General features: G+C 29.7%; 5 protein-coding genes across 5 annotated transcripts; all 5 read right to left on the reverse strand.

The window, feature by feature from the left end:
- Positions 1-1350: 1350 nt before the first annotated feature.
- Positions 1351-4236, reverse strand: LOC124833198 (GDSL esterase/lipase At1g28600-like). Its single transcript, XM_047307614.2, has 5 exons — positions 3927-4236; positions 3442-3648; positions 2459-2607; positions 1805-2078; positions 1351-1670 (listed from the first exon to the last, which is right to left on the reverse strand). The coding sequence occupies exons 1-5, from the start codon at positions 4219-4221 to the stop codon at positions 1438-1440; spliced, it is 1158 nt and encodes a 385-aa protein (XP_047163570.2). The 5' UTR covers positions 4222-4236; the 3' UTR covers positions 1351-1437.
- Positions 4237-9060: 4824 nt separating this feature from the next.
- On the reverse strand, positions 9061-13772 carry LOC124833229 (GDSL esterase/lipase At1g28590-like). Its single transcript, XM_047307651.2, has 5 exons — positions 13455-13772; positions 12960-13166; positions 10225-10373; positions 9564-9837; positions 9061-9426 (listed from the first exon to the last, which is right to left on the reverse strand). The coding sequence occupies exons 1-5, from the start codon at positions 13726-13728 to the stop codon at positions 9179-9181; spliced, it is 1152 nt and encodes a 383-aa protein (XP_047163607.2). The 5' UTR covers positions 13729-13772; the 3' UTR covers positions 9061-9178.
- Positions 13773-15262: 1490 nt separating this feature from the next.
- LOC124833230 (GDSL esterase/lipase At1g28600-like) lies at positions 15263-18139 on the reverse strand. Its single transcript, XM_088115284.1, has 5 exons — positions 17833-18139; positions 17337-17543; positions 16438-16586; positions 15768-16041; positions 15263-15631 (listed from the first exon to the last, which is right to left on the reverse strand). The coding sequence occupies exons 1-5, from the start codon at positions 18125-18127 to the stop codon at positions 15384-15386; spliced, it is 1173 nt and encodes a 390-aa protein (XP_087971410.1). The 5' UTR covers positions 18128-18139; the 3' UTR covers positions 15263-15383.
- Positions 18140-19526: 1387 nt separating this feature from the next.
- Positions 19527-20304, reverse strand: LOC124833218 (signaling peptide TAXIMIN 1-like). Its single transcript, XM_047307637.2, has 2 exons — positions 19908-20304; positions 19527-19817 (listed from the first exon to the last, which is right to left on the reverse strand). Exons 1-2 carry the CDS (start codon positions 20021-20023, stop codon positions 19694-19696), a joined length of 240 nt encoding a protein of 79 aa, XP_047163593.1. The 5' UTR covers positions 20024-20304; the 3' UTR covers positions 19527-19693.
- Positions 20305-21227: 923 nt separating this feature from the next.
- LOC124833231 (Tetratricopeptide repeat (TPR)-like superfamily protein) lies at positions 21228-23442 on the reverse strand. The gene has a single exon (XM_047307653.2). It carries the CDS (start codon positions 23204-23206, stop codon positions 21629-21631), a length of 1578 nt encoding a protein of 525 aa, XP_047163609.2. The 5' UTR covers positions 23207-23442; the 3' UTR covers positions 21228-21628.
- Positions 23443-23890: the final 448 nt, after the last annotated feature.

Genomic DNA, 23890 nt, shown 5'->3' on the forward strand with positions numbered 1-23890 from the left:
TCCAATCACACCTTAATTTGCATTAAGGACTTGATGAATCATTACCACTTGACACGACCTAGGTGAACGACCATAGAAGAACGGTCTGAAAGGACAACTTGGGAGGACATCCTAGAAAAACGTTATGAAAAACGACTTGAGAAGACATCCTGAAAAAACAATAGACAACCTAGAAAGTCGATCTGAGAAGACGACCACGGAAACACGATGTCTGGAAAGACGGGCATGAAAGAACCGTAGATACATAAATTTAAGTAGTCCTTATTCACAACATAAATTTGTCCAAACCTTATTTAAGAACTAGAATGTGACATTGGTAATATTTTTTTAGTTCATTCTTCACCTGGAACGAGACTCAATAGAGTTTGTTTCCCATCTAAATCTTTGTCATTTATTAACATTCTTCTTTTATTTTGTTGAAATTTAATCCACATGTATTGTTATTTATATATATTTTGTAAGCTTTTAATATTTATAAATTTTTAAATATTGTTTGTATTAAAATATATTTAATAATTAAACATATAATTTATAAACAAATTATGAGTAAATTAGTTTTTTAAAGTATAACGATCTCTTGAATTTTTCCTAAATTTAGCAAAACTCAATGTAACATGTTTGAATTTAAAAACTTGTAACTCGTCTCTTTTATTTTTAAGATCATTTTGATCTGTTGTTATAACCGAGGGGTACAAATAATAAAAGAAATAAGTGAATAGAAAAATTATATAAAAAAAGGATAATCATACTTTCACAGCATTTTAATACTATCTACGTGTCATTATGTGATTGATCCATGTTGGTGTTTATGATTATTATTATTGATTATGAAATAGTTTTGGAACAATCACAAAATGATACGTAGATGATGTTAAAATGTTGTCAAAAAATATTATAAAAGTATCATTATCAAAAAAAAATAGGTAACGTGGAAGATGATGGAAAAAGTGACGTGAAAAATAAAGTGTGGAGAAAAAAAAAAGATAATGAGAAAGTAAAAATATATTGAGTTAATTAATCCATTAAAAGAAGAGAAAAGTGAAAAACTGTGATTTTATTCTTTTTTTTTATTTCTTTTTGTTTTTTATTTATTATTTTCATTGTTTAATTATTTTCAATAATTAATTTCTAATTTATGTTTATATTTCTAAAAAATTAACTTCACAATATTTTTTATGTACTTTTTTTAAAATAAAATTATTTCACCCATGTTAAATTAAGTATTGACAAGTAGTTATTTCAAAATCTATTTTAAACTATTTTCTTTTTGGTTCATAGTCTCGTCATAATTTCGATTTCACACTCATATTAGGTGCAAGAATAATTTTGGGTAAGAATGAGTTTATAGAATAATAAAAATAAGTTTGTAGAATATTATATATCACAAAGAGATACAATGAACTCGTCTCACTTCCTTTCAAACAAAGAAAAAATAGTTCAATAATTGAAATGACCAAAGTTTGCATTGGGCAAACACAACGAACTAAATTGAGGTTGAGAATATGGTCCTTCTATAAAAGCTTGCGCGATTAATTTATATGCAGCTTCGGTTAAATGCAATCCATCCCATCCAATATACTTGGAAGGATCATCACAAACATTGAAGCTTTCAGTGCCACAGAAATTGTATGGATCTCCCTTTCCACAACAACAATTAATACTCATAAATCCTGCGTAGGAATCAAAGTACAAATCATAATGTTACATGTATGAAGTAATTTGTTATAATGAAGTATGAAGCTGCGTTATGGAACATTATTTAGCAAACATACAAAAAAATTACAATGAGAATTCAGAAGATTACCAAACTTTGTGGGGTCACGATATAAACGCAATGCAGCATTGTAATAATCAGCATAAATGATATTGGCATGAGGATGAAGTGTTCTAAGCTTGTCTAATTCACTCTGGAGCTCATGATTGTAATATTCAGCAAACTCATTTAACCACTTCAAACACCCACTCTGGTCATACTGCTCTTTATCTAGGGTCTCATAAATTCTTAAATAAATAACACTACATCCAATTGGCAAATTTCCTGGAACAATTAGTGTTCGAGCCCCTGCATCAATTAACTCCTATAAAATAAAGTACAAAAGGTTTTAGGTATGCTTTGAAGTTAAAATAAAAATGTTCAGCGAGATAATGTAAAACAAGAAAATGTAAATATGCATATGTTACCACCGTAATACTACAAAAACTCTAGTCCTCAAATTTTTCTCTTGTCATTACTTTTAATTTTTTTAAAAATAAATCTCACTAAACGAATCTATATAAATAAAATATATCATTTTATCATCTCACCCTACGTTTGAATAGAGAATCAAAGTGGTGAATCGTAATGTTAGAAATATTAATTTGGTGACAAGATATTTTAGGTTATTAAAGTGATAACATATGTAATTGCAGAAGAAGAATTAAAGGTTTACTAACTAAAAAAATAAAATAAAAAACTTACATGAATAGCTGAAGTTATTGCATTGATTACATATGGAACATATGTTCTAATCTCTGGTATGTTCTTTTGACGAAACAAAGGGAAATTGAAATCGTTTCCTCCAATTTCACCCATAACAAATAACGAGTTCCCAAAAACTTCAGAACAATCTGCAAGATTAAACCTTTATTTACTCTTTGATATTTTTAGAGTTACATCAATTGTGAAATTATGTTGGAATTTTAGGGGACGAATCTATATCTCTCACTTCACTTTGCACAAACATCTCCTCATCTTTTTTTGTAGAATATAATAAGTATATAAAACTGTGAACTTTTTAGTAATTTATTACTTAATCTTTAATTAAATATGCCTTGCATAAATTCATAAATGTAAAGCTTAATATAAAAAAATATGTATATCTTAAATAATACGCTGCTCACCATCTTCATAAACACACCAAGAAACCTAAATGTATGGAACTATAGCTTTTAAAAATAGTTACTTAAAATGACACTTAATGTTGACTTAGAAACTTCTTGGTTATGTCTATTTTATTTTATTTTATTTAAAAATATCATTTGACATAAATAAAAAAAATATGAAATCAAATATTAATGTTCTAAAATGCAAAAATCAAAGAAATTTTCATAAAAAAATTGAATGAATTAATGTGATATATTAAAAGTATTATAACGTTATATTTATCACTAAATTATAAATTTTGATATAAAAAATTATATTTTAGAGAAAATAATACTTGACATAAAAATAAACAATCAATTTTCTTATAAGAAATTTTTAAAAAATTTATTTTAGAACTTAAATTTTATTTATTTATTTTTATTTAAGTTTTAGCTAATATAATATTCTTAAGTTGATCCTTTCCCGACTAATATCTATCACAACCAATAGGAAAAAGCAAGGACAAAGCATTGAAGAAGATAAGTTTGTAAGGTAGTGGTTGTGTAGAGAGATGAGAGAGAAAAAAATGGAGAACTTGCCTGAGGAATTATTGCAGAGAGAAGGAAGCAATTCCTTGAACCAATTCAATTGAACTGTCAGAGAATTATTGGTTTGGATAGAAAAGCCCCTCTGTTCAAAGAACCTTGCCTCCAAAGCCGTGGCTCCACTCACAGCAAAATTGGTTCCTCCCTCCGCGTTCTTCTTTTCCTTATAAGCTTTCACCAATGGAAGTCCCAATGACTCAGCTGCAAATAACAAACCAATAAAGCTACCTTCATTGATTTTAATTATTGTTTTCCATTTATGTTTGTACATAATCTACAAAACCCAATTTATATGTCCATCACTGTCATTCACTTAAACATTATAATTCAAATATAATTATGCTCAACCACACACTCATCTCACAGAAGATAACACACTTATGGATGACCTAATTAATAGATAGATGTTTTATATATTTTAATTTGACTATACTTGAAATTAAAAATTAAAAGGAGTGAGAGAAAAAGAGAAACCGAACCGATGAAATCGATGATGAGGCGGCCATCGGAGCAGCGTCCAGAGACATGGTGAAAGAAGGTTTCACCGTAGGGTGGTTGGAAGCAGTGATGAGAAGGGCGCTCAAAATAGAAATTGCCAGTGTCAGCAAGAGAATCTCCAAAACTGAAGATGGAGGTGAATGAGCATGGCGACGCCACTGATAACGGTGGTGATTCTGAATTTGAAGTAGCTATCATAAATGCTGCAGTTACCACTGCGAGTGTAATCCATACCTGTTTACAGATTAACCTCATCCTGAATGCGCTGCACCACATTACACCCTGCGAACCTCAATTTATATTCTTTCTTAAATTAAATATTAACTTTAATTTATGTATTGGTTCAAATTTGCCGATAAAAATATTTCACATGTAAAATAATTCTTTGACGATTATATTATAATAATAATATAAATAGTAATATATTATTAAGTAACAGAACTAATAAACTAGGAAAACAAATGGGCCTTTGTAGATTTTGTATAAAATAGTTTTGATTTTTATGAACAAATTTAAATTAGTTAGACATGATGTAAGTAATATGTTTTTTTTTTAAATTTAGATTGTGGATATGTAAATACTTTGTTTTGTCTTTATATCGAAATTGGAGACTAGTAGCTTAGGACTAATGGAAAAAGGATCTTCACATAAATAGTCCAAAAATTATGATGTTAATATATTGATATTTGTCTTATTTTTTATAAATTTTGAAATACTCCTGAAATCTTTCTAAGAGTTGGATGACTATAGATAATTTTACAAACTGTTATCCTTTTGCTTTTGATATAAATATATATGCTTCTCTTCATAATATTAGTAAAGGTCGTTACACTCAATAATATAAATAATAACAAAACATAAATTTTATACTTATTAATGGAAGAGAAACCAAATACAATTTTTTTTTCTTTAAAAGAAAAATAACTATAGTTTGTAATGCTCCTCGTTGGTGCATTATTATTTAGGTGACTCTCTCACCTAATTAAAACGCAAGCATTTAATGTTGTATTGAAAAGAGCAAACTAGTAATCTTGTACTAAAGTGTAAATATATCATTATAGATCCGAAATTGCAAGAGAGGGAGATCAAATTTCAAAGCAAATAAAATTTTAATTAAAAAATTTTCGATCGGATCTGGGGGACCCTGTTAAAACACTCACAAACGATAAAGACTGCCGGACGGATGATATCCCATGTTACGGATCGGACGGACGCCTTTTCACTTGCTCTTGGCTGAGGGCTGGACGCGTTGGGAAGGGCCGAATGGGCTCTCGTCTTCAAGTCCTGGTTGTAGTAACGTGACCAAGTGGTCTGTAATGCATGTATATGTTGCATTGTAAGCAATCTGTCCAGAACTCATACCTGGAACCTTTATTTATACTGATTGTAATGGGCTTTTACCTTTTGTGGGCCTGAAAACGGCCCAATCATACCTTAATCTTCGTTGAGGGCTTTAATGAGTCATTAGTGTTCAACCGTATATACACTGGACGCTCGGTCCTGATTGCCCACCTGGGTGGACGTTCGGTTCATGAATAGGGAGGACCGGACGGTACATAAGTCCCCTAAGCCCGAGCATAATTTTATTATACGAAGGGGTTTTGTCCCCGCCTAGATAGGCGACCTTGGGAGGATGACAGAATCGTTTTGCCTTGGACTCTGTCGATCGCTTATCTTGGTGTCGGACGATCGCTGTTAAGACGATCGCTATTGAGGGCGATTGACGTGTGCCCGGCGAATGCCTCAATGACATTATCTTTCATGATGACAGGATCGTCCTGTCTTGGAGGTTGACGACCGCTTACTGACGATCGTCTTGTTATGTACTCGTTAATACAGGGCCTGCATATTATTGCTAGCCGACCGGATGAAGACGATCTTGGAAGACCGCTCGTTCTATGTACAGTTGGTCAAAGGTCAGTCCTAGCTCGGACGTGCGGTCTTGATTGTGACCTAGGTGGACGATATTGGGCTAACCGCTCGCTCGGTTTATGTGTCGGGAGGACCTGTCGGTATAAAAGTATTTATGGGACTTTTATTTAGTAACAATGTAAAAAGATCTTGGCAGTTAATTAATGGTAGTCTATTAATATTTAAAAAAGGTTTGCATGTGTCATCTAATAATTTTAGATTTTGTTTTTCTTTCAAGATACACTTTAATTAATTTTAAACAAACTATAAATTTTCCTCCACCAAACCAACATCATTAAATTTGATTCGAGGTGGTTAACATTTAACCACACGTGTGATCACATATTTTATTTTAGTTGTGTGCACGTTTCTATTCTTCACCCATGACCGCTTCTACCAGGAACTAAGCCCTCTCTCTTCTTGCTACCGCCAACAATCATGGTGACCTTGCCATTAAAACCTCATCACTCAAACAAGCAAAGACCTTCTTCTCTCCATCGACCACTCTCTCGCCGTCGATATCCTCTGTTTATTGAATCATCCTGTTAGAGTTTGTTCCTAAACTAATATACACTGAATATGAAGAATTAAAGATTTCTCAAACATTCATCGAAGTATTCAAAAAGTCAATCACTAACCCAAAGAATTGCTTTTCCTATACACTTTTCTGTAAGCAAGGTGACCAACTTTATGAAGCAGGTAGCTTGATTTATTTTGGGCTGCTTCTTTTTCATTCTGAGAAATCTAACATTCCCCATTTTCTGCTGTGTATCTTCTCTCTTTTGAAGAAGTGTGTGAATAGATTAACAAGTCAAAAAAATTAAGCAGAATTTTTAATGGTTGAAACCGCCCACTGTTTCAAAAAGGAAAACCAAAACCTCCTGAAGTGTTTTAATGGCTGAAACCTTCCTCATTCTTTCCTATTTCCTTAATTACTTAATTAATTTGAGATCATCATTTAGGATTCTAAAGGGCCCTTTAGAAGCGCGACACGCACTCCTTCAGTTCCTCTGTTGCTTTCACTATTAGGCCCATTTGAAAAATGATTTTTCTAAATTAGTCAGATAAAAAATGTATATATATCAGAACACTTACCGCTACCCTCAACTACCCACCTACTGCTACAATGCAAAGGTATGAATTGCATGAACAAATAAAATTATTGTTACTCTGAATACTTTAAATTAATGACGCATCATTTCACCTCTTGCTTTTTGTTTCAACATTTATATAAAACTCCATCACTGTCAACCTTTTTGTGCGGTTTTCTTATTTCATATATATATTTCAGTAATATGTGCCTTCATATCATAATTAGATGTGAAAGTGAAACCCATCGTCAACCTCCTAGGAATAAGTACGTTTCCAGTAAATATATTATCATATTTTAGTAATATTTTTACCTGAAGTATCCTCGGTTTAGTAATATTTTACCTGAATGGTTTTGTGTTGCATACTGACCATCATACGCAAGGCCACACATTCATTCTCAATTTCGACCTTTGCAAACGTCGGCATGGCCAGTTGACCATCCGTTTTGAACTCATCATGCTTCCGTTTAACAGATCGAATCCAAAGCCCCGAAGATTAAGCCAACATGGAGCAACCACATCCACAATTGCAACATTTCAACAAATCCTTGAAAGATGGAACTACTTCCGAAGCCATAGATCAAAAATGCATAAAAACCCTTGAACCACTTACAATCACCACCAACGTTTCACCAAATTCAAAAACAAATCGAAAATACTCATCAACCAAAAAAATTTGGTATATACTTCGACATTCGCTCGGTCTTTGCCTCCCTCTTATCGATCACCTTCCCATCGGATCAACAAATATGGCAAAAAACCTACAACAAAAAACATAGAGCCGTCGAGATCGGAGTCGTGAACAACTCAACAGAAGCAAAGGTGATTTTGTTCAGAGCTTGGTTTCAAGGTCAACATTTTCATCCGGTGATAGATTACCGATCTCGGTGAGTGCGGTGGGTCCTCGCCAGCGATGGAGACAGAGTGTGAGATGTTGGTGCCGGTCTGGTCGGTGTAGAGGGAGACAGTTTGCCACCCGGAGACGGAGGGAGAGGGAGGGAGAGAAGCTCGACGTGAAGATGCAGGGAAGGATTTTCAGAAAATAGAAAAATGATGTAGCCACCTAAGAAAAAAATTAATGTCGTTAGTCATGAAAGACTAAAAATTATAGTTTCCTTAAGCTTAAGAATCAAAATGTATGAAAGAAGAACGAAAACTAAAATCGCTTGATAGTTGAGAGACTAAAATCATATTTAACCCTTTATTAATTTTTATATATTTTTGAATTAAAATATATTTAATAACAACATATAATTTATAAACAAATGTATGGGTAATTTTTTTTTAAAGTGTAATGATCTCTTAAATTTTCTAAGTCCAATTAAATTTAATGTAAGAAGATCGTATTTAAAAACTTTTAATTCGTCTGTTTTAATTTTTAAGTCACTTGGTTTCTATTGTTAAAAGAATGGAGCGATTCAAATACTCTCCGATTATCTCATCCGTAACTTGTGAAAATTTTGTCGTAAGAAATACATAATTTAAATTAATACACTGATAAGAAAAAAATAATAAGCATGATCCAACAATTCGGGATGAATCGATTTAAGAAGTTGATGGAAATATCCAGACTCTTTTACTTCTTTAGTCTACATTAGTTTATACATTTTTTCTATTTGTAACGTTTTCACCATTGTTTTGTTTGTGATCCAAAATTAAGTTATATTCTTTGATAGAAACATATTTAAGTTCATGATGGAAAAAAAGACAAGGAAGAGAATGAAAGTAAAACACGAAATGACTTTAAAAAAGATTAAATATTATATATTAGTTATAGTGATAAATTAGTATGTAAAGTCTTTTAATATAAATGTCATCCTCCCATTTTTTTATCGGATATAAGTTTAACTCGTATAGAAAATTTTATAATTTATTACAAAATTAACATTGTTTAAACTTTTTATATAAGTTCTAGTGATAATCCATGTATAAAGTCTTATCATAATTATAATGTCACTTCATCATTTATTATATTGTAGGAATTATAATTGATAAAATAAATCATCATAAAAACTCATTTCTACATTAATGATCTGTACATTTCCACTTAAATGTTTTTATCATGAATCAACATTTTTTAGTTCTGAAAATAAAACTTTTGACTTCAATATCGTAGAGATAACAGTTGTAAGATTGATAGTCCTAAAAGATACATGTGTGACCACTATTTATATTATGGGAGCTACATTTGAACTTGTCTCACACTCTTTAAAACAAAAGAAAAAAATAATTCAGCCATTAAAATAACCAAAATTTTCATTAGGCAAACACAACGAACTAAATTGAGGTTGTGAATGTTGTCCTTTTATAAAGTTTTGAGCAATTAATTTATATGCAGCTTCAGTTAAATGAATTCCATCCCATGCAATATACTTAGAAGGATCATCACAAACATTCACACTTGGATCACCACATTTTACTAATTCATTGAAATTGTATGGACCCCCCTTTCCACAACAAGCTTTAAGACCAATAAATCCTGCATAGGAAATTAAAGTATAAATCACAGTATTATTTGTATGAAGTAATTTGTTATGATGAAGTATGAATATGCATTATGGAAACATTATTTAAAGCAAACATGCACTGAATTACAATGAGAATTGAGATGATTACCAAACTTTTTGGGGTCACTATATAAAGGCAATGCAGCATTGTAATAATCACCATAGATGATATTGACATGAGGATGAAGTGTTCGAAGCTTGTCTAATTCACTTTGGAGCTCATGATTGTAATATTCAGCAAACTCATTTAACCACTTCAAACACCCACTTTGGTCATATTGCGTCTTATCTAAGGTCTCATAAATTGTTAAATGTATTACACTACATCCACGTGGTAAATTTCCTGGAACAATTAGTGTGCGAGCCCCTACACCAATTAACTCCTGTAAAGCAAGACAAAAGGTTTTAAGTATCTTTTAAAACTGTACAAAAAATGTTTAGCGAGATACTGCAAAATAAAAGAAAATGAAATTCTTATTATGTTACCACCTTAATACTCCAAAAACTCTAGACCTCAAAATTTTCTCTTGTCATTACTTTAATCTTGAAAAAAAAAAGATCTCACCCAATTAAACTATACAAATAAAATATATCATTTTCTCATCTCATCCTATGTTAAATAGAGAATCAAAGTGATGATAATAAAATCGTAATGTTAGAAATATTAATTTGGTGACGAGATATTATGAAAGATTAAAGTGATGACATATGTAATTGCAGAAAAACGAATTAAAGGTTTATTAAATGAAAAAACAAACAAACAAACTTACATGGATAGCTGAAGCTATTGCATTGATCACATATGGAACATACGTTTTAACATCTGCTATGCTCTTTTGTTGAAATAAAAGATAACTTAGATCATTTCCTCCTATTTCTCCCACAAGAAATAATGAGTTTCCCAAAACTTCACGACAATCTGTAAAATTAAACCGTTTGATATTGTTAGAGTTATATCTCGTGTAATTACATTGCAGTTTTAGGAATAGATTTATATCTTTTTCTTCCTTTTCTACAAAGCACTGTGAAGACTGTGGAACTTAATTTAATTTCATATTTCATATTTTTTATTATTGTGAGATATTGTTTTTTATTTAGTTATATAAAAACTTTTATGTAAAACTTGAGAAATACACCAAAGTAAATATATTTTTTATTTGTGACAAAGGCACTTGTACGTTAACTTTTTATGTAGTTTATTTATTTCTTTCCTCTTTTATATAAAATTATTAAATTTTAATAATTTATTATTTAATTAAACAGGTCTCACATAAACTCGTAAATGTCAACAAGTTTAATATTACAAAAAATATCTCAAAGAATGCTCTCCTTCTTCGTAAACACAGATCAATAATTAATCCTACATGTATAAAGCTATGACTTTTAAAAAAATTACATAAAATCACACTTAATATTGACTTAGAAACTTGGTTATGCTTTAACATTTTGTGTACTGTGTTTGTAAATTAGTAAAAGAAAAAACGACTATTATTATTATAGAATTTGAATAAGAAAGATAAGAAAAAAAAATTGTACAAAGAGAATGATAGATGTGATGAAAAAGGAAGTTGAATATTTATTTATTAGTATGTATGTGGTTTAAAATAAGAAAAATATTATTGAGTTATTAATATTTTGTGTGCATTCATAAAATTTGATGAAATTTTATGTTTTATTTTAGAGATATTAAAATAGGTTCCAATCCATAAGTCAAATTCACTAATTTGAACCTAGTTGGATTGAAAAAAAGTTAATTTTTTTTTAATATAAGGATCAAATTGAATTTGGCTAATTTAATTTGTGGGTTAAAGGGATTTTAAGTCAAGTTGAAGGTGGATTAATCCATAACTTAACAATAATATTCCTTTATTAATTTTGTATCATTTTTTACAAGTTTTTTTATTATAATTATTTACTATTGTGGGATAAAAATTTGATTTTTTTGATAATATAACTTTTCTTCAAGAATTTTTTAATGGATTAGATGTTTAATTTATCTGTTGGTCAAGTTATATAAATCAACATTTTAATTTTCAATCAATTCACTTTGATTATAATATAATAAATATATAAAATAAATTAAAAAAATATAAAACATGTGGGTCGAATTAAGTTAATTTATTTTTAGTTTAACCTATGATAAATCAACTTATATATTCGAGTTGACTCAGATTAACACTCTCGTCTTTATTAAGCTCGAAAAGATATCTAAGATTAATAAGGGTTGCATAGTTGTATTTGCTACATATCCTATTTGAAAAAATCCTTCCATTATTTGTTGGGTATTTATCAAAGAATATTGGTGAATTTTTTTATACTAATAAATATCTATGATGCTTATAAATATTTTTTTGTTTTATTTATTACAAAGTTTAAACAAAATCATTTAATAATAAATTGTTGAAATATAAATTTAGATAACAAAAATTAATTTTTTTAAATACATTTTAAATCAAAATACACATTAAAATATAAATAAAAATAAATTTATTCTTATAAAAAAACAAATTTAAACGTGTTTCCCCAACATATAAATTTTTAAAAAATAATCTTTTTAAATTTTTTTTTTCATTTCATTAGTATAAAAAAAATGAAATTAAATCTAAATTATTATCAGTTAAGGAGTGAACATTAAACCTAATTCAATCCCACAAAATCGACTTATAGGTAAGATTTAAGCTCACTTAATTTAGAATATATACGTGATTAACTTAAAGTGTAAAAGTAGATGCAATACAAACCAGTTTTGTGAGGTTGAATTAGACTTAAAGTCCACTTATTAACATTATTCAATAATTTATGTTTCTTTAGTTAATAATTTCATTTGATCACTTCATTTATAAAAAAAATACAAAATAAAATTTATTAATAAATAAGATGATCACTTCATTTATAAAAAAGCCACAAAAAATAAAATTTATTAATAAATAAGATGTACATGTGAGTCCAATACCATAATTTCTTTGTCCGTCTCATTAACAAATAAATAACTAAATTGTACCATGAATATTCGTCGGAACTATTTTTTTTCATCCTTAATTACAATACTATTAAAAAAATTAATATTGAGTCGAGAGTGAATAATCATCAACATTTGATGAGATGACTAAAAAATATTGTTAGACATTATCTCTATTGGAGTAAAATAAATTATATTTAACTTAAGTGTTCTATTACATCCACAAATTCTACGTGGTTTATAAAGCAAAACATTATTATTTATATACATCTTTCTTTTTTAAAAGATTATAATGCATATTAAAAGATACAGTTTTAATATTATTGAACCACAAAAATAAATAATATCTCGCTTAGTTATGTTTACGGATAACAAAATTCAACATGTACGTTTTATTGCTGTGTTTTTAAGAACGTTATTGGATGGGTTTTCTTTTTTAAAGTTGATCTTTGCTGACTAATATCCATCACCGCCAATAGGAAAAAGACAGGTGTGTAGAGTAGTGGTTGTGTAGAGAGATGAGAGAGAAAAAAAGGGAGAACTTGCCTGTGGAATAATTGCAGAGAGAAGGAAGCAGTTCCTTGAACCAATTCAATTGATCTGTCAGAGAATGATTGGTTGGAAGAGAAATGCCCCTCTGTTCGAAAAAGCTCGGCTCTAAAGCCGTGGCTCCAATCACAGCAAAATTGGTTCCTCCCTCCGCATCCTTCTTTTCCTTATAAGCTTTCACCAATGGAAGTCCCAATGCCTCCGCTGCAGATAACAAACAAACAAAGCTACCTTCATTCATTTAAATTATTTTTTTCCATTTATGTTTGAACTTAATCTACAAAACCCAATTTATAAGTTCATCAGTAACTGTCATTCACTCAAACATTTGAATTCAAATATACTTATGCTTTACAACACATTCATCGCACAGAAGATAACAGATCTATGGATGATCTAGCTAATAGATAGATTTTTTTACATCTATTCTAATTTGATTATACTTGAAATGAAAAATTAAAAGTAGGAGTGAGAGAAACAGAGAAACGGAACCGATGAAATCGATGATGAGGCGGCCATCGGAGCAGCGTCCAGAGACATGGTGGAAGAACGTTTCACCGTAGGGTGGTTGGAAGCAGCGATGAGAAGGGCTGTCAAAATAGAAATTGCCGGTGTCAGCAAGAGAATCGCCGAAACTGAAGATGGAGGTGAATGGGTATGGCGGCACCGCTAATAACGGTGGTGATTCTGAATATGAAGTAGCTAACACAAATGTTGCAGTTACCACTGCAATTGTAATCCATCGCTGTTTGCAGATTGACTTCATTCGGAATGCGATACACACCACAAATCACACTTGCAATCGTCAATTTTTCTTAAATTAAATAGGTTTAATGTTTGAATACGTTCTTATTTTCACCCAGAATTTTAAATAGGTCCCTTTCTTTTTCGGAATCTCAATTGAGTCCTAATTTTTATAAAATTGAATTAAATAGGACCTTACCGTCAAATTGAAATGACGCCGTTAAGAAGGTATACTGACACTGTCAACATATTCTTCTTAACGGCCTCATTTCAAATTGACGGAAAGGTCCTATTTGATTCAATTCCACAGGACTCAATTAAGACGTTGAAAAAGAAAGAGACCTATTTAAAATTCTAGTAAAAATAAAGATCTATTAAGACATTAAACCAATTAAATATTACTTTTACTTTATATATGGCTTCAAATTTGCCTACAAAAATTTTACTTTATATATGGCTTCAAATTTGCCTACAAAAATATTTCACAAGTAAAATAATTGTTTGACGCGTATATTATAATAATAATAATATAAATAGTAATATATTATTAAGTAACAGAACTAAAACTAGGAAAACAACTGGGCCTTTGTAGATTTTGTATAAAATAGTTTTGATCTTTATGAAAAAAACTTAAATTAGGTAGGCAGGATGTAAGTAATATTTAAAAAAAAAATTTGAGATTGTGGATGTGTAAATACTTTGTTTTGTCTTTGTATTTGTGTTTATTAAGTAATTTAAAAAATGTACTTTTTGGATTTGATTTTTTATGCTTCATTTTATTTCAATATTTTTTTCTACACGATCTTTCTTTAATTACACATTTTTCATTACAATATTTTATTTAAATTAATTCATGTCTAAAATACACTTTTTTATAATTTGAGTTTATTTTTATCACACGGGAATAATTTTGAATATTCAATTATGTAAACCATTACATAATTAACTAATTAAAAAATCATCTTCTATTCTTTATTTGGTTATTATTTTTGTTTAGTTTAAATAATTTTTATTGTGCAACATAATTTTTCATTTTCTCTTTTAATATTTTAAGTCATTTAATATTGATAAGTTTACTCCAGTAAAATATTTTCTTTCTCAATATTTCCAAAAATAATAGAAGTTATGATTATCCTAAATTTTTAATTATTTGTAATTGTTATTTTTTTTAAATGTATATAATTATAATTTTTTATTTAAAATTTGATTCTAAAAAATTAAATATCATACGCTGATTTATAGTGACAAAATAGTATGCAAAGTCTTCTAATATAAATATCACCCTCCTATTTTTTTCTCTACATTCTATGTTTAACTAGTATAAACAATCGTATAATTTATTACAAAATTGTCATCCTTTAAACTTTCTATATAGGTTTTAATAATAACCGAAGTTTTATAATAATTACAACTTTGATTATGTCTTATGTCTTGTAAATTATAATCGACATAATAAATTGTTTTTACAGTAATGATTTGTACATTTCTACTGAAATGTTTTTATCATGACTCAATATTTTTTTTTAATTCTGTAAATAAAACTGTTGACATCAGTATCATAAAGACAGCAGTTGTAAGATTGATAACTATAGTCATAAAATATACATGTGTGAACAATATTCATATTACGAGAGCTACATTGAACTTGTCTCACTTTAAAATAAAAGAAAAAATAATTCAGCTATTGAAATAACCAAAATTTTCGTTAGGCAAACCCAACGAACTAAATCGAGGTTGAGAATGTTGTCCTTTTATAAATCCTTGAGCAATTAATTTATATGCAGCTTCAGTTAAATGAATTCCATCCCAACCAATATGCTTGGAAGGATCATCACAAACAGTCACACTTGGATCACCACATTTTACTAAGTTATTGAAATTGTATGGACCCCCCTTTCCACAACAAGCTTTAAGACCAATAAATCCTGCATAGGAATCAAAGTATGAATCACAATATTATATGTATGAAGTAATTTGTTATGATGAAGTATGAATATGCGTTATGGAAAGATTATTTAAAGCAAATATGCACTGAATTACAATGAGAATTTAGATGATTACCAAACTTTTTGGGATCACGATATAAAGGCAATGCAGCATTGTAATAATCACCATAGATGATATTGGCATGAGGATGAAGTGTCCGAAGCCTTTCTAATTCACTTTGGAGTTCATGATTGTAATATTCAGCAAACTCATTTAACCACTTCAAACACCCACTTTGGTCATACTGCTTCTTATCTAAGGTCTCATAAATTGTTAAATATATTACACTACATCCAATTGGTAAATTTCCTGGAACAATTAGTGTGCGAGCTCCTACACCAATTAACTCCTGTAAACCAAGTGACAAAAAGGTTTTAGGTATCTTTTAAAGTTATAACAAAAATATTTAGCGAGATACTGCAAAATAAAAGAAAATGAAATTCTTATTATGTTACCACCTTAATACTCCAAAAACTCTATACCTCAAATTTTTCTCTTGTCATTACTTTAATCTTGAAAAAAAAAGATCTCACCCAATTAAACTATACAAATAAAATATATCATTTTCTCATCTCATCCTATGTTAAATAGAGAATCAAAGTGATGATAATGAAATCGTAATGTTAGAAAATATTAATTTGGTGGCGAGATATTATGAATTATTAATGTGATACCATATATATGTAATTGCAGAAAAACGAATTAAAGGTTTACTAAATGAAAAAAAAAAAACAAACAAACTTACATGGATAGCTGAAGCTATTGCATTGATCACATATGGAACATACGTTTTAACATCTGCTATGCTCTTTTGTTGAAAGAAAAGATAATTTAGATCATTTCCTCCTATTTCTCCCATAAGAAATAATGAGTTCCCCAAAACTTCGTGACAATCTGTAAAATTAAACCTTTTGATATTGTTAGAGTTATATCAATCGTGGAATTACATTGGAGTTTTAGGAGAAAATAACGATACTATGATATACTTTTACATTCATTTGATACAGATTACATGAGTAAAATGATCATAAAAGTATAAATTTTTATATTGTTTTAAAAAAGAAGAGAGTAAAAAGTAAATAAAAACAGTATTAAATTAATGTAAAAAATTTAAATGTGTTAAATAATCTTTACTCTTTCAGGGAATGGGTCTATATGTGTCTTTCTTTTCTACAAGCGCATATGCTCATCTTTTCGTAGAATATAATAGATATATAAAATTCTTAAATTTTAGTAATTTATTATTTAATTAAAAAGCCTCACATAAACTCAAAAAAGTCAACAAGTTTAATATTACAATTAATATCTTAAGGAATTGCTCTCCTTCATAAACACATATCAATAATTAAACCTATGTATAAAGCTGATCCTTATTTTTTTAAGAATGTTATTGGATGTTTTTTTTAAGAACGTTATTAGATGGATCATTGTTTTTTTAAGTTGATCACAAAAATGGGTTTTTTATATTCATTAGACATAGAATACAAAAGATATAAAATGGTCAATTTTATATTTTTTAAGAAAAAAATAAATAAAAAGTAAGTAAAATTTAATATTTTTCATAGTAAAAGACATTGGATTAAATAAGTGTGTAAGGTAGTGGTTGTGTGGATAGACGAGAGAGAAAAAAAATGGATAACTTGCCTGTTAAATTATTGCAGAGAGAAGGAAGCAATTCCTTGAACCAATTCAATTGATCTGTCAGAGAATAATTTGTTGGAAGAGAAATGCCCCTCTGTTTAAAAAAGCTCGGCTCTAAAGCCGTGGCTCCAATCACAGCAAAATTGGTTCCTCCCTCCGCATTCTTCTTTTCCTTATAAGCTTTCACCAATGGAAGTCCCAATGCCTCGGCTGCAAATAACAAACAAATAAAGCTACCTTCATTCATTTAAATTATTTTTTTCCATTTATGTTTGAACTTAATCTACAAAACCCAATTTATAAGTTCATCAGTAACTGTCATTCACTCAAACATTTGAATTCAAATATACTTATGCTTTACAACACATTCATCTCACAGAAGATAACAGATCTATGGATGATCTAGCTAATAGATAGATTTTTTTTACATCTATTCTAATTTGATTATACTTGAAATGAAAAATTAAAAGTAGGAGTGAGAGAAACAGAGAAACGGAACCGATGAAATCGATGATGAGGCGGCCATCGGAGCAACGTCCAGAGACATGGTGGAAGAAGGTTTCACCGTAGGGAGGAAGGAAGCAGTCTTCAGAAGGGTGGTAGGAAGCGAGATACAAGTTGCCAGTGTCAGCAAGAGAATCGCCGAAACTGAAGATGGAGGTCGCTAATAACGGTGGTGATTCTGAATACGAAGTAGCCAAAACAAATGTTGCAGTTACCACTGCAATTGTAATCCATCGCTGTTCACAGATTGACTTCATTCGGAACGCGATGCACAGCACACTTGCAATCATCGATTTATTCTTTCTTAAATTAAATATTAATTTTAATTTATATATTGCTTCAAATTTCTCGACAAAAATATTTCAAAAAGAATTTTTGACGCTTATATTATAATAATATAAATAGTAATATATTATTATGAGTTTTGATATATCTAAGTAACAGAACACATAAACTAGGAAAATAAATGGGGTTTTGTGGATTTTGTATAGAATAGTTTTGAATTTTATGAAAAAAAATTAAATTAATTCGACATGGATATAAGTAATATATATATATATATATATTAAATTGAGATGATAGATGTGTAAATACTTTTTTTTTGTCTTTAATTTATTAAGTAATTTAAAAAATGTATTTTTATGATTTTTTTTATTTTTTATTTGATTTCAATAAATTTTATTTTTCTACACAATTTTTTATTATCTATATAGATTGTTAGACTCATACAGTAAGTTCATTTTAATCTAAAAGATATTTTCTCTGTATCTATAATTTTAATTACACATTTTTCATTACAAGATTTTTGTTTAGATTAATCATGTCTTAAATACACTTTTTGATCATTTGTGTTTATTTTTATCATACAATAATAATTTTGAATATTCCATTATGTAAACCATTCTCTAATTAGCTAATCTAAAAAATGTATCTTATATTCTTTTTTTAATTTTTAATTTTATTTTATTTAAATAAATTTTATTCTGGTTCATATTTTTTTATTTTCTCTCTTAATATTTTAACATATTTAATATTGCTAAATTTCATTCAAATATCAAAAAATATTTTCTTTCCCAACATTTACAAACATAATAAAAAATATAACTATCCTAAAATTTTAATAATATGTAATTGTTATTTGATATTTCATTTTAAATTTATATAATTATAATATTTTTTAAAATTTGACTGTAAAAATATTAAATTTATATTATTTTAAAATTGAATTCTCAATAATATAAATAATAGCAAAACAAAAAATATAAAAAAAATGTTTAACAAAGAAAAATAATTATATTCCGAGTGCTCCTCATCAGTGCATTATTTTTTTAGGTGACTGCCAACTCATTAACACTCAATCATTTATTATTTTATTCAAAAGAGTATACTCGTGACCTTGTACTAAAGTATAAAAAATGTTATGATAGATGCGAAATTACAGATACGGAGACCCAATTTCGATGCAAATAAAATCTTAATTGCAAGTATTTAAGGGACTTTTATTTATTAACAATGTAAAAAATCTTAGTTAATTAATGACAGTCTATTAAAATTTAAAAGGCTAGCATGCGTCGTCGAACAGTATATGATCTATAATAATATATAGTATAAACTTTCTAATACAGTGCATATAAATGTATTTATTTTATTTTTCCTTATAATAATGATATAGAAGAGAGATAGATTGAATTTGATAAAACTGTTAAGTAGGATTATGTAGGTTGAACAAAGCATAGAAGGGGTTGTTGTAATGACATAATCAATCAGAAAATTATGATCATATACATATATGGACATAATTAATGAAAAGACAATCTACCAAACCATTATTTTAAGATGAAAGTAAAAAGATTATTTTAACATGGAATCTTGGAGATGAACCACTCCATCACCACAATAGGAGCCTTGATGAGCGCCAGAGCAAACTCTACTATGATGGTCACGCAAAGACAACAAGGACATATGCACGTCAAAATCAACCTTCAAAGAATGAAAATCAAGAGGCTATTTTCAAACTTTCATCATAGATTATCAAATTCAGAACTTAGCAGAGAAAGAAGAGAAGCTTACCCAACAATCCAAACAATCACACCCACAAGGGAGATCAAAAGAGACAAGAAGGCAAAAGGCAGGCCCAACAGAAACCCAAGTGGCCTGCATTTACAGTCTTCAGAGCAGCAGCACATGCTTCGATAATTAATATATATCTTCTTAATTCATCTTCTCATTCATATGCTTAATATATATATTGAAGCTTATATCTTATCCAGAAGGCGAATGCAACATGGAGTAGAGCATAGAAGAGAAAGAAGTGCACAACAGAAACGCGTAGTTAGGTGCCGGTTAGCCACCTGCACTGATCCTATGGCTAAAGAGTAGGGTTGATTGCCATACCAAAACTCCATTATTCAACGTTCTTGTTGTATTTTATTGGGAAAGTAATTAAACGTGGCAGTTTCAAATAGTTGACTGTGAGGCCTGTCTGCGTCGCCATGCTAAGATTGAATCATTCAGTGATGTGTTGAACTTGGGGCGTTATCACCTCAATCAAGATAAATACCACATCCAACATGTCTGCAATTTCATTCACACATTTCTTCAAACAATTACAAGCCCTGAAACATACATAAACTATTCGTACAAACAAGTATAAAAGTAAAGCATTCTGTGTTCGTGATTTTTTTTTTCAAATTGAAAATATTATTAGTAAGTATTCTGTTGTGATTAAATGGTTATGTGGCGGTTAAAAATATAAGTTAAATAACATAAAAGAAAATTCATTCTTTTAAAATATTTTTTCGATTTAAATAAATGTAGTACTCTTTTAAAATTTTTATCGGAAGTGCAGTTTGAGATAAAACTTATTCATATTTTGTACCTCCTAAATACTTTCATTTTTGGACTACAAAGATGAATATACTTGTTTTCTTTTTTCTTATGAGTATTAAGTTCTTTTTAAAAGTAATTTAAATTACATTTTTTTTTATTTTTCTTTAAAGATATATTACAAAAAGTAATTGATTTCTAAAATGAGGGATGTTTTCGACATTTGGTTGATTTAATGGATGATGATGGGATGCGCTGGGTGTCAACTACTACTATTTTAATACATTACTTTTGAAACAGACAGGAAACAAACTTGTGTTGCCTTTTTATTGTGTAACATTTCTCTTTTTATTTTTTAAGAAAAAAAAGACAAAATTATATAAAGATACAACACAGATGAATCTTTACATTAATAAGATACTGTGAGCTTTGATACCAGTCTATTTCTTACCAAGGGACTCTGATTAAGTCAGCCATTAAATCTTTGTATTTCTTTTGTTTTTATTTTTATTTTTGTTTATTTTCTTCGTATATAGGTCTTGGAAACGAACATGAGATTTGAACTAAAAAGATAATCGTAATGTATTCTATTTGTGAATCGAATTATTTTGTTTAAGTTAAGAATTTATTAATGTATAGCTACATCCAAGCCAAAAAAATCACGTTATCTCTTCTAAGCAGTCGGGTATGATTTCAACCTTGCTAAAAATAGTCAGCAACTGCGTTGTGTTTTTCTTCTTTTTGGTCAATTGGAATTTACCTTCCCTAGAAACATACTTTCTGCAACTTCTCAAAAGCCACCATGGCCAATCCACTTCATCAAACACATTGTTTTATTTTTTCTTTAAATGCTTTGTATTATTGTCAGAAGCACAAGAAGACATGAGTAAACGAGAAGCAATCAAGAGGGATGATCTCGTTTAACAGAAAAATGCCGTAGTGCATCTTTGCTCCTTTTATATGAACTAAAAGACATTATCAGCTCCTACCCAACTTCGGCCAGTGTCCTTGGATATACCTCTCTCCTTCATTATTTCTCTAAGCTCAGTTACACTTTCCCATTTGCCAGCATCTGCCAAAGTATTAGATAGTGCAACATATGCCCCTGGTCTTCCAGTAGCATTCAGCTTAAAAAGTTCATTTGCAGCTAATTTTGCCATCTCTATATTACCGTGGAGTCTGCAAGAACTAAGTAGAGCAGCCCACACATCCGAATTCGGTCTCTCGGGTATCCTCATGACAAATTCCCAAGCCTGATTCAGCCTTCCTGCTCGTCCTAACAAATCAACCATGCACGCATGATGCTCCATCCCTGGCTTTACCAGGTATTCATTCTCCATCCTGTGAAAGATCTCCCAGCCCTTGTCCACGAGTCCCGCATGTGCACAAGCTGAGAGAGCACTAAGGCATGTCACATAATTGGGTACAATGCCATATTCTTTTTGCATCTTTCCAAATAGCTCAAGTGCTTCATCAGGGAATCCATTCTTCCCGTATCCATCAATCATAGATGTCCACGAAAACACGTTCTTCACACGCATGTGGTAAAAAACACTTAGAGCATCTGAGACTCTTCCACACTTTGAATACATGTCTATAAGGGCACTTCCCAGTTTAATGTCAGCATAAAATGGAGTCTTTATGAGCTGACTTTGTACTTGTTGCCCAATTTCGAATGCTGCAAGCATGGAACAGGCACCAATTACACTAGCAAATGTAGAAACATTTGGCCTAAAGTTCAACCGTTGCATATCAATGTAAACTTCAAGAGATCTCCTCGCATATTCGGATGTCTTGCTGTAGCCTTCTATCATCGCATTAAATACTACCACATCCCTGTCCAAAGTTTTCTTAAATATACGTTCAGCATCTTCAAAAGACCCTTGATTCATGTAACCAGAGATGAGGGATGTAGAGCATACCACGTTCTTCTCTGACATCACATCAAATACAGTCCTAGCGTAAGCAATCCTCCCATTCTTCACATAAGAGTCGATCAGTGCAGTACAAAGAACTTCATCTCTCTCAACATCAGATTTGAGGATCTGGGTATGCACTATTCTACCTAGATCACCAAGCAAGGCAATATTACACCCAGAAGTAGACGCCTTTAAAATCATAGAAAAAGTAAACCCATCAGGCTTCTCACCAGACACTAAAAGCCTACGCACCAAACCAAGAGACTCTTCAACCTTACATTGTTTGATATAGCCACTAATCATATAATTATAAGCAGATAAACTTCGGTCCCGCAAATCATCAAACATCTGTCGTGCATATCTCAAACAGTTGCATTTCAGGTATAAAATAAGTAGCTTGATGGAAATATTGGTGTTTGGAACAAACCCAGATTTTAGAATGCGAGAATGGATCTTTTGGCCGTGGGTAGGAGTGTCGGAATTAATGTAATGCTGCAGAGCAGTGGATAATAAAGTAGAGGGAGAAGCAAAGTCATGGTTTTGAGGAAATGGTCGATGGGGTGAGATGAGCGAAGTGCAGAAGGCACGTGACGAGCAGAAGGGTCTGAATATTCCATTGTTCATCCTTTCATTGACATTGCCAGAGCCAAGTTAAGCAAACTCTGCGTTGAAAATACAATGGAACATAGTAAACTATTTCTAGTATTCACAGGTTCACGAAATCCTTGTTAAGCGAAGTTTTCTTTGTAAAAGTAGGAAAACAGAGGGGGAGAGGGGAATTTTAATGAAAGAAGGGAGAGATTAAAGATACAGAGGATGAAGGATGAAAACGGAAGAACATTTTACTTAAAAAATATTTTTTTATGCACTAAGTATAATGTTTACAAAAGAAAAAATGGTTATGAGAATAAAGAAAAGTAATTTGAATTAAAATTTAAATTAAATAGAACTTATTTAATATAAAATAATACCCTTTATTTAAAATAAGGATGTATGACTATTTAAAAGTTATAAAAAGTCACTTTATTAAAAATATAAAGTACATAAATATGTATTTTAGAAATTAAAAAAAAAATCTCAATTTTAGAATTAGACGAAAATTTGAGTGTTAGTTAATATAATATAAAAAAGTACATATAAATTCTCCTCATTATTAGAAGTATATTAGTTCGAATAAAAATAAATTCAAGAAAAAACTTATACTTTTTTTTATTAATTTTATCATGTAAAACTTAATGTATTATCACATTTATCAGACAATAATTACCAAATTGATTGTTTAAAATTTTTAAAGTGGTATTATATTAA

This window comes from Vigna umbellata, chromosome 5 (assembly GCF_029865625.1).
Source record: "Vigna umbellata cultivar VRB3 chromosome 5, Vumbellata_1.0, whole genome shotgun sequence".
Classification (NCBI taxonomy): domain Eukaryota; kingdom Viridiplantae; phylum Streptophyta; class Magnoliopsida; order Fabales; family Fabaceae; genus Vigna; species Vigna umbellata.